General features: G+C 50.0%; 1 protein-coding gene across 2 annotated transcripts in view; it reads right to left on the reverse strand.

The window, feature by feature from the left end:
• AP2A1 (adaptor related protein complex 2 subunit alpha 1) overlaps positions 1-9740 on the reverse strand; it is a 32923-nt gene extending 23183 nt beyond the window's left edge. For both annotated transcript variants that reach the window (XM_041744863.1, XM_041744862.1), the window contains exon 1: positions 9515-9740. In XM_041744863.1, the coding sequence (XP_041600797.1) occupies positions 9515-9581 (67 nt within the window). In that variant the 5' untranslated portion in view covers positions 9582-9740. The remainder of the gene's footprint in view (positions 1-9514) is intronic.
• Between the last annotated feature and the right edge of the window lie 2141 nt (positions 9741-11881).

Raw genomic sequence — 11881 nt, forward strand, 5'->3', positions numbered from 1 at the left:
GTGTCTGCCTTTGGCTCAGGTCATGATCCCAGGGTTTTGGGATCGACTCCCACATCAGACTCCCTGCACGGAGCCTGCTTCTGCCTCTGCCTATGTCTCTGTCTCTCATGAATAAAAAAATAAAATCTTAAAAAAAAGCTTTGAGATACAGGCAAACTAACCTATGGTGTTGGATGATGGACTCGTGCTTATTCTTGTGGGGACAGGGGAGGGGCCTGGGAGGGTGAGCAAGGAAGCTACTGGGGATAGGGGATGTTGTGTCTGCCTCTGGGAGCTGATTCCACAACTGTGTTTAATCAGGAAAAGTTCATCAAGCTTGACATTTAGGATCTATGGTCTTTTTTTTTTTTTTTTTTTTAGATTTTGTTTGTTTATTTATTTATTTATTTATTTATGAGAGACACACAGAGAGCGGCAGAGACACAGGCAGAGATAAAAGCAGACTCCCTGCAGGGAGCCTGATGTGGGACTTGATCCCAGGACCCCAGGATCACAACCTGAGCCAAAGGCAGACACACTCAATCTCTGAGCTACCCAGGCATCCTTCTGTGGCCTTTTTTTTTTTCTTCTGTGGCCTTTTTAATACATATTCTACCTCCATATGTATACATATACAGATGTAAATTATTGTTCTTGTATGTTAAATTACACATAAATATGCGTTCATAGAGAAGTAATCAGCTATGCAAAAGACTGTACCAAGCAGATAAGGACAATCTGAAGAATATTTAGAGAATATACATATGTGTGTGCATATTTTTTTAATAGTCTTTAACTATCCACACCTATTTGATATTGCCTCCTGCACAATTGATATACTTTACTATAAAAAAGAATTCACGGAGTGTCTGGGTGGCTCAGTCGGTTGAGTGTCTGCCTTTGGCTCGGGTTGTGATCCCAGAGTCCTGGGATCGAGTCCTACATCGGGCCCTCTGCTCCCCAGGGAGCCTGCCTCTCCCTTTTCCTCCCTCTTGAATTAAATAGATAGATAGATAGATAGATAGATAGATAGATAGAAAGAAAGAAAGAAAGAAAGAAAGAAAGAAAGAAAGAAAGAAAGAAAGAATTCACAGGGGTACCTGTGTGGCTCAGTTGGTTAAGTGTCTGCCTTCGGCTCAAGTAATGATTCCAGGGTCCTGGGATTAAGCCCCGTGTTAGGCTCCCTGCTCAGCAACTCCCTCTCCCTATCACTCCCTCCAACCCCCTCCTCATGCTCTCTCTCTGTCTCAAATAAATTAATAAAAAAATCTTAGGAAAAAAAAACCAACAACACCAAATTCACAAAGAGAAGAAAGCGTCAAGTGTCCAGAAAGAAGGGTCTACAGCCTTGGAGGGAAAGCATCCTAGCAGAGGGCACAGGCTCTGCAGGGATCTAGAGGCAAGTAGTAGCCTGGGTGCCCAGAGATAGCACATGGATGCTACTGAGGGTAACACATGGGAGAAAGGGGCTGAAGACAGCTGGAAGAGAATGGGGTTAATGGAAGGAAGGACTTTCTGGCACTCAGGCCCAGCCAGTGGCAGGGGAATGAGTTCACCATCACAGGAGGCATGAAACCATGTCCGGGTATTTTAAAGGGATTTCTTTTTTTTTTTTTTTTTAATTTTTTTAAAAAATTTATTTATGAGAGAGAGAGAGAGAGAGAGAGAGGCAGAGACACAGGCAGAGGGAGAAGCAGGCTCCATGCACCGGGAGCCCGACGTGGGATTCGATCCCGGGTCTCCAGGATTGCCCTGGGCCAAAGGCAGGCGCCAAACTGCTGCACCACTCAGGGATCCCTTAAAGGGATTTCTTATCCTCAACCATTTCTTGGGCCAGGCTCAGAGATGAGTCACACGAGCCCTGCTCTGGGGGAGCTCCTGGATTGGAAAGAAGGGTGCTGGGGACAAGCGAGTACTTTGACACATGCAAACATGATGGGGGCTGGGAGGCTGGAATCAGCCCAGGGGAGGAAATCTTCCTGGTACACAGCTCCTGGGATTTGAGGATCAAAAGATGGAGTGGCAGAAATAAGAGGAAATGTGCTCTAGGCAGTGCAAGGGCCTGGAGGTTAGTGCAGCAGGCAAGGCCAGACCTCCCAGCCTCTTCTGGGTTTTCTCAGGGTGCTGGGAGCCATGGGAGGCTGCAGGGCCCTCTTCTGCTGGTAGCTCCAGGTGTGAGGAGCATGTGGGTGGAATAGAGGGCTTGCTGCAGGCTAGGGCAATGGGTTGCTGAGCAAAGACCTGCCCTACCTTGGGGGTTTCACTAGCAAGTGGGGCGGGGGTGGGAGAGATAAAGCCTTTGCTGCAACATCGGATGGGTCTGTCTCTGCCACCAAAGGCATCCTAAAGGGACGCTGGGGTGGCTCGGGGGTTGAACATCTCCCTTTGGCCCAGCGCATGATCTTGGAGTCCAAGGTCGAGTCCCATATCGGGCTCCCTGCAGGGAGCCTGCTTCTCCCTCTGCCTGTGTCTCTGCCTCTCTCTCTTCTGTGTCTCTCATGAATAAATGAATAAAAATCTTAAAAAAGGCAAATTGAACTCCAATTTAAAAAAAAATCTTAAAAAAAAAAAGGCATCCTAAAAACTCCAGGCTCCTCCACTGCGGAGGGATTGACATGCCTTCATGGAGGTAACAGGCAAAGGGGTCCAGTACCTCACTGGGAGACAGCTACTGTTTACAATACAAGGTAACAAATGTTCCCCTCTACCAGGATCCCCTGTGCTATGCCTCCCACACAAATCCCAACAACCCAGGGTCCTCAAAGAGAGTTCTGACAGATGATACATATTAACTCTGGACCACCATAAACATCCAGAACACATTGGCCCTATGCTGCTCAATGCGGGAGCCACAGGCCACATGGCTCTTGACACATAGTTGGTGCTACTGAGGGATTAAATTCTTATTTTCCATAGATTTAAAATGAAAAAAGCAATTCTCAATTCGGTCACTGCAAGGTACATTCTGAACAGCTCAGCTTTGTGAATCTGCTTTTTCAAGTTTTGTGGCTTCTTTAAGACAGAACAAGTGTTGCCAATGAAAATTTGGCCTCATCGAGAAGGTACACTAAACTGTCTCATGCATCATTTTTAAAATACTGACTGTGTGGGATGCCTGGATGGCTCGGCAGTTGAGGTCTGCTTTCCACTCAGGGCATGATCCTGGAGTTCAGGGATCAAGTCCCGCATTGGGCTCCCTGAGGGGAGCCGGCTTCTCCCTCTGCCTGTGTCTCTGCCTCTCTCCCTGTGTCTCTCATGAATAAATAAATAAAATCTTTAAAATAAAATACTAACTGTGCATTCAAATACTATCATGAACATACTGGTGTAGGTAAAATGTATTAAAATGAATTTCAGGGATGCTTGGATGGCTCAGCGGTTAAGTGTCTGCCTTCGGCTCAGGGTGTGATCCTGGAGTCCTGTGATCGACTCCCACATCGGGCTCCCTGCATGAAGCCTGCTTCTCTCTCTGCCTGTGTCTCTCATGAATAAACAAATAAAATCTTTAAAATAATAACAAATAAAAATAAAATGAATTTCACTGGCTTTACTTCACAAAGCGCTCCTGGAACATTTAAAGCTTCTATATCCGGCTTGCTGGGTTAGATGGTGCTCGTGCTATCAGAGTCATCACCACCCGAGAGAGAAAATAGTCTCCTGGAACAACCAGCTGCGAACGAACGCAGCTGCAAAGACCATCCCTGAGCAGCAGCCTGAGAAGGTGTATGTGCTGGTTTGTTGAGGACCCTCAGCCTCTGGTCAAGGCAAAGACGTAGGGCTGCTTCATCCCCACAGCTCAAAATAGTCCTGGCACAGGAAAGGTGTTAAATGCAGATAGTGGACCAAGTATACTCTAATATACTAGAGTCAGTATACTGACCCACAGAAAGGGGGTGAGCCTGAGGCTCAGGACAGGGGCTGTCTGTCATCAGCATCTGGTGGACACTCACAACCTAAAGCCTATTTCTTCAAGGGCAGGGCCTGGAGGCAGGCAGGGGGCCCCCAGTGGCACACTGGTGTCGGAGAACCACCAAAGTGAGACTCCTCCTTTCTGGTCTCTCCACAGTAGTCTGAAGGGATCCTGTCCCTTCCTGCTCCAAATCCCTCCGTGGCTCCCATCTGACCCATACTAAAAGCACAGTCCTCACCATCATCCTCCAGGCCATACAGATTTATTAGTCCCCTCTCTGACCACAACTCCTACTCTCCCCACCATCAGCAGCCTCCTCTTCCTGCTCCTCCTCCTCCCTAAATTCCTCCTAGCCCAGTCCTGCCTCAGGGCCTTTGCACAGGCTGCCAAGCATGTCCTCCTCCAGATTTATGCAGGCCTAATTCACCCACCAAATTTGATTCTTTGCTCCAATGTCACCTTTTCAGCAAGAGACTCTGACCAGCTTATGTAAGAGCGCTATCCCTAACTTTGTCCCTGTACCCCTTCCCTGCTTTATTTCTTCCCAACCCCCCACCCACCACCTGTCTATATACCTGAATACTATATATTTACTTGTGTACTGATCCATTTCCCCTTAGGATATGAACACCATGGAGAGGGGACTTTTGTACACTGCTGTAGTCCCATTACTTAGAGCAGTGTCTGGCACTCAATCGGTGCTCAGGAAAGACTGGTTTGTCTGCTGGTTCGTTCATTCATTCATTCATTTATTCATTCAACTAGCAAATGTCTTCTGATGACTCTTGTGGGCCAGGTCCCACAGAAGGCAGAACTGGGGACCCAGGGAGGGATCAGAACAGGCCTGTGCTCTAGGGCCTAGGGGAGAAGCCACGAAAGGAATGGGGCACAATCTGGAGGATGTACCCTAATGGAGGTACGCGGGCCACTGTAGCAAGTCCGCACCACCCTTCCCATTCCATCACTTGCAAACTTGCAAACTCCTCAGGCCTGGGGGGAGCTGGGACCCCAAAGAGGAGACAGCCCAACCCTGGGCTCTGGAAGCTCCCAGTCAGATTAAGTGACTGGGAGGCAGATTCGAGCTCAAGACAGCACAGGACATGCCCTCAGGCTGGGCCCAACCCAAACCTTTCCCCTTCTCTCTCTCCTTTTTTAAAGATTTTATTTATTTATTTGAGCAACAGAGAGTATGAGTAGGGGGAGGGGCCGAGGGAGAAGCAGGCTCTCCACTTAGCGGAGAGCCTGACTTGGGGCTTGATCCCAGGACCCTGGGATCATGACCTGAGCTGAAGGCAGTTGCTTAACTAACTGAGCAACCCAGACGCCCCAGCCTTTCCCCTTCTTATCTACAGAATTTGCCCTTTCCTTCTCAAAAGCCTGCCTTTCATCTCCTTCTAGAGTTTTCCCCCCGAACTCCACTATGCCCTTCAGATTTTCCAGCAGGAAGGCTCCACACTCCTCCCCTTCCTCCACTTGCTCATCTCTGAGCGCTGGCTCATCTACATCCTTCAGGCTTTTTCCCTCGCTCCTACCTGAAGCCCTCCCTGGTGCTCTCAGGACAAACACCAACCTGGCCTCTGCCCACCTGCTCAATGCTACATCCCATCCCATCCCTCTTGTACATCAGCCACATAGGCCTCCACTCAGTCTCTGCTGGGCCTCAGGACCTTTGCACTGCTGTCCCTCTGTCTTCATCACTCTTCTCCACCTATATTGGCCTGGAGAACTCTGCCCCATGTTCTGCCCCAGCAATGCCACCAGACAGAGTCTTCATTTCTTTCAACATTGTGGCCTTCTCTCTCACTGGAATTAGGACGGCTACAAGTTTTTTTCCACTTACATAAAAAAACTGAGATATAATTCACATACCATAAAGTCCACCATTCTAAAGCGTGTAATTCAGTGGTCTTTGGTATATCCATAGTCTGGTGTAACAATCACCACTATCTACTTCCAGAACATTCTCATCACTCCAAAAAGAAACCCTACATTCATTGGCAGTCACATCACATTCCACCACCCCCCTACCTAGCCCTAGGTGGCCACTAACCTACTTTCTATCTCTATGGATTTGCCTATTCTGGACATCTCATACAAATGAAATCATATATGTGGCCTTCTGTGTCTGGCTTCTTTCACTTAGAATAAGGTTTTCAGGGTTCATCCACGTTATAGTGTGTGTCATTCTTTTTTTTTTTTTTTTTTTAACAGATTTGAGAGAGAGTGAGTGAGAGAGCATGAGTAGGGGGGAGCCGAGGGAGAAGCAGACTCCCTGCTGAATAGGGAGCCCGATGCAGAGCCCAATCCCAGGACCCCAGGATCATGACCTGAGCTGAAGGCAGATGCTCAACTGAGCCACTAAGGCGCCCTGCGTGTGTCATTCTTTTTTAATGGCTTGATAACATTCCATTGCATGGTATACCATGATGTTTTGTACATCCATTCATCCGATGATGGACATTTGGGTTGTTTGCTTCCATTTTGGGGCTCTGGTGAGTAACCCTACTATGAACATCTGCATACAAGTGTTTGTGAGAAGGATGGCTGGCTACAGTTTTTATGTAGTACCTGTCTCCTTCATAAATCTGTCCTATTCACCATGGTGTCCCCTGTACTCTCGATAACGTTTGAAACATCAGCCACTCGATGTTTATTTGATGAAAAGACGAAGGATAAGAGGAATCCCTGATTCTCTAGCTCCAATTCATTTGGCCAAATTACCTCTATTGCCCCCAAGTCAGACTCTCTTCCTCTAGGATCCTGCAGTGAAGCCAACATGTTTTCTCTTTCCTTCCCCACCCCCATCATCCAATTCCCTTGCAAATCCTCCAAAATTTGTCCCCAAACCAACCACTTCTCACCCTTCCCTTCTCATCCCAGTCAAGCCAACACCATCTCTCACCTGGATGCCTGCAGCAGCCCCCTAATTGTCTGCCTGCTTCCGCCACTACCTCTTGAGTCTGTTCTCTTCATGCCAGCAAAGGAATTATTTTAAAACATCAGTCAGCTCAAGCCCCTCCTGTGCTCTAACCCTTCTCTTGTTTCACCCAGAGAAAGGCCAGAGTGCTCTCTAAGGCCTGTAAAGTCCTCCACAATCCCTGTCCCCTCTCTCTGCCCTCATTTCCTGCCCTCTCCCCCCTCAGCTCCAACCACACAGGTCCCTTCCCTCTTACCAGAACACACGTCAAGCATGCTGCCACCCCAGGACCTCTAAATACACCATTCCTCCACCTGGACCCCTCTGCCCTCCAAAATCTACAGGGTCTGTTCCTTCACTTTACTCAAAAGTCTACTCACATGTCACCTCCTTGGGGAGGCCTATCAGGTACCATCTCAATCCTGGTCCTTCCTTATCTTTCCTTCCTGACCTTCCTTCACATTACCTTCTGACATAGTGTCATTTATTGTAGTTCAGTGTTTATTTTCTATGTCCCTCATGGCCTGGGTGCTCCCAAGCCAGAGATTCTTGTTGGCTGTTATAGCCTAGTCCCAGGTGTAGTGTCAAAAAGTAGTGATCAGGGGCACCTGGGTGGCTCAGTGGTTGGGTATCTGCCTTCGGCTCAAGTCGTGATCCTGGGGTCCTGGGATTGAGTCCCGCATCAGACTCCCAGCAGAGAGCCTGCTTCTCCCTCAGCCTGTGTCCTTGCCTCTTTCTCTGTGTCTCTCATGAATAAATAAATACAATCTAAAAAAAAAAAAAAAAAAGTAGTGATCAAAAAGCATTTGTTGAATAAATGAATGAATGAATCTTCAGAGACAAGATGATATTATCAAGGAAGTTTACAGATAAGAAAATAGGAGCCTCGAGGTGCCTGAGCAGCTGACTCTTGATTTTGGCTCAGGTGGTGATCTCAGGGTCGTGAGATGAAGCCCTGAGTTGGGCTCTGTGCTCAGTGCAGTGTCTGCTTGAGAGTCTCTCTCTCTCTTTCCCTCTCTTTCTGCCCCTCCTCCTTGTGCTCTCTTTCTGTCTCTCTCTAAAATAAATAAGTCTAAAAAAAGAAAAAGAAAGAAAGAAAGAAAAAAAGAAAGAAAAAACTGTGACTCAGAGAAGTTAAATGACTCGCCAAGAGTCACATCACTTCACATTGCTGGTAGGCATCTGGGGCAATGCACACCTACTCCTGATAGATGGCCCCCCACCTAACCCGCAGCCCCTCCTCACTCACCTCTTTCCATAGTAACCACAACATCTCTCCTTCACCTGACTCCCAACACCTTCCAGCCCTCTTTCGCTGAGCACCTACTATGTACTAGGTCCTTTCATATCTACCAAATTCCAAAATAATCTCCAGGCATCTAACAGAGGCCACTTGTCAGATCCACCAAATGACAAAAACAATAGCCAAGACTGTCCAGTGTTTGGAATGTGCAGAAGGCCTCACTCACATGCATTTATCACAACAACCTCATCAGGAAGGTGCAATCAGCAGTCCCTCCTGATAGATGAGGAAATAGAAAGGCGAAATCCCCCATTCAAGGTCACATGGCTAGGGAGTGACAGCACTCAAACTCAAGCCCAGGTCCGGCTGACCCTAGAGCCCCTGCGGATATAGCCTCCAAAGCTCTTGGCAGCTCCAAACACCAACACCCACTCCCAGGAGTTGGGAAGCTGACTTGGCACCAGGCCTCTCATCGTCACGACAATTCTTGCTGCTGCTGCTCACTGTCCCCATATTGATGTGGTCAGATGGGAGAGGGCTCCAGATTCAGGACTGGCCTGCTCCCTGACCTCTGACCTCCCTCTGGGATCAGGCTTCCCCCAACCCCCAGCTTTCCAGATCTCTTCCCAACAAAATCCTAAGGCTCCCTGGGCCCTTCTTTTGAGCTCTGGGCTCTCCCCATTCCGGCACATTCCTCAAGCCCCCACTTTGTAACCTCTTCTTCTTTGTTCCAGGCCCCTAGCTTCCTGTCTCGGGTTCTCCCAAGACCCTCCACCCTCAGCAACTCTCCTCTGTATTCCTCAACCCCTCCTTTCCCTGTAGCGACCCTTCAGCCCCCCTCCTCCATTGCCCTCCATTCTGGAGTCCCTCTCTCCCTCTTCAAGGTCCTGCTATAGTCCCACCTTCCCATCTCTCTTCCTCAACCCCCTGGGACTTTCTATTACTCTCAGATTCCCTCTGTGCACCACCCAGGAGCCTCCGTGACCTACCTAGCCCCTTCCCTTCTATGACACCCCCAGCCAGGCCCTCAAAGCCAGACCCCATGATGCTTCCTGTGTTTTACGTCCTCCCGGTCTCCTCTTGCCCTCTCCCACTCTATCACTCCACAGGGTACCCCCCACCCATGCACCTCCTTCCCGACATCAAGGATTTCTCTCTCCCCACCACTGATAGGTTCCTCCAGCCTCTCTAGCATTCCCAGGGGACACCCTTATGTCCCCAGCCCCGGGACCTTTCCTTTAACAACCCCCGGACGCCTCTAGCCACTCCGTGTCGTCACCTCAAGAGGCACTCTATGACACCCTAAGTCCTTCCATTGCTCCCACCCTAAAGTTCCCCCCGGGGCCTCTCTATCCTCTCCCCCTTCGCCCGCGATGGCTTTCAATGCCCCGGGCCCCTCAGTAATCCCCGAGCCCCTCAATTCCATGCTCCCCCACCCTCCAGTGTCCCCCGGCCGCGCTCTCACAGTTCCGGATGTCGGAGATGAACACCGCGAGCCCCCGCATCCCATCGCCCTTGGAGACGGCCGGCATGATGGCGGTGGTGTCGGCTCCAGGCCTGGCCGGGCAGGGCACAGCGCAGCGGGGGCTGGCAGGCGGGGACCGGGAGCAAAGGACCCCAAGCAGCGCCGAGAAGCAGAGCCGGCCAGGGGGGAGGGCGGGCTGGCGGGCGGGCGGGCGGCAGGCCGCGGCTCCGCCCCCGGCCCCTCCCCTCCCGTCCGCCGTCCTGAGCTATCAACCTCCCATTGGCTCGAGTTACTGCCGCTCAGAATCGGACGCAACCGCCCCCCGCTCTCTCTCTCATTGGTCGCTGGGCAAAGGCACGCTGCTGCGATTGGCCCAGTGGCCCGCTATTTCCGTTCGCGGGGGGGCGGGGGAAAGGGGCGTTGCCCGAGAGACGGGCGGAGTTCGGTTACGTGCGGTGGGACCGCCCCCTCCGTGAGGCCGGGTCCCTTGCTGATTGGATCCGGCGAAGGGAGGGATTGACAAGAAGGAAGGCGGGGGCGGGGGCCTGGGAGGCGGGACTTGCATTTATCTAGACCAATGAGAGGGCATATCGCCCACGCAGGCGTCGCGGATTCGCCAGACCTCCCCAGTTCCCGCCCCCGATTGGGCGGTTGTGGGGGCGGGAGAAAGGCGATCATAGGTAGAGAAGGAAGGGGAACGGGGTTGTCACTCGTCTTGCCCAGGATAGGTGGAGCGTCGCCTGCAATTCCCCGCTGCAGAGAAGTGGTTGGGAGGGGCAAGAAAATGTGAGATGTTTACTGCGCAAGCGTCTGCCTGTTTCCACTTTCTCTCTCCTCTCTTACACCCCCGACTCCTTAAATCTTCTTCCAGGAAGTCTTCCCGTCCCCTTCCCCCTCCCTTGTCTGGGGCCAAGATGTTGAAACCTCCTTTCTCAGAACCGAGGAAACAATAATTTAAATCTAAGCCTATTTAGGCAGACCTTAAACCTGAGGTCCAGAGAGGTTGCGTGACTTGCCCAAGGTCACACAGCTCTCAGGATAACAGAGCAGGGATTTAACCTACATTTTGTCTTTTAACCACTTTCCAATGTACAGTGCCTTTTGGGGGCGGCAGGGGAGGGGGCAACCATAACGCCATTCTACAGATACCAAATCAAAATCGTGAACCTCTCCTCCACCAAACTTGGAGTTCCTCCTGAGCAAGAATGGGATCTGGTACTGAAGAACGCTAGTTAAAAGGAAGGAATAGATGAATCTGTTTGGTTTGGTCCAACCACTACCCCTTGGCACCCTGAGACCCTCTTTGATTCACTGATTTTGGGGGAAGGCAAAGCCTCAGGAACTACGATGCCCCGGGCTATTGAGAAATTTGGGGCAAAGGGAACTGGAAGCGGCTGTTTCTGTCACTTACAGGAACTAAACCCCACATCACTTTTCTAATCTGAGACGTCTAGTATTCTTGGAATGAGCCTTGAGGGAGTGTCCTGGATCCTGTGAACTTCCATTCGGAATCCCAGGAGTGTGGGGTGAGGGTGGGGGATGGGTACCAAGACAAGAGCTGCGGGGCGTACTTTCCAAATTTAATGGACAGTCCATTTGGGTTTCCAGGAATGGGGCTTGGGAAAATCATTCTGGGTTCTAGGAAGAAGGACATGAACAGAGCTGTTTTAGTAACCAGGAGAGTCCATTCCTAATATGGGTTGGGGTGCTGTCTGCCCCCAGAGAACGGACAGCAGCCCGGTTAAAAACAACAAACAATAGGAATTTGAGTTGGAAAAAGTCCTTTTTATGGAAAGATACATTAAACATTGCAAGGACTGGAGGTGCCCACTTATGACATGAAGAAACTCTTCCTAAGGATAAATAATTTAAAATATATATATAATATATATATATATATGTAATGGGGTTTGAACTTGTCTTCTTTTTGAGGGTTGTGAAGAGACATGGAGAGTCCCAAGAACAGGAAAAGTGTGTTTAAGTGTGTCTCCAACTTTTTTTTTTCTTAAAGATTTTATTTATTTATTCATGATAAACACAGAAAGAGAGAGGCAGAGACACAGGAAGATGGAGAAGCAGGCTCCATGCAGGGATCCCAATGTGGGACTCGATCTGGGTCTCCAGGACCACATCTTAAGCCGAAGGCAGACGCCCAACGCCCAACGCCCAACCGCTGAGCCACCCAGGTGTCCCTCCCCGCCTCAACTTTGCACCTTATTTTCACCTGTCATCTTCCACCCTTCATCCAGAGCCACCTGGGGCCAGATGAAGTTTACTCTGGTTTGTCAGTGTGTGAGGAGGTAGGTAGGTGGGAAAAGGATGTCCTGAAATTAGGCTCTATCACAGACAGGTGGGGGAACTCATTCC

Source organism: Vulpes lagopus, chromosome 2 (assembly GCF_018345385.1).
Source record: "Vulpes lagopus strain Blue_001 chromosome 2, ASM1834538v1, whole genome shotgun sequence".
NCBI lineage: Eukaryota > Metazoa > Chordata > Mammalia > Carnivora > Canidae > Vulpes > Vulpes lagopus.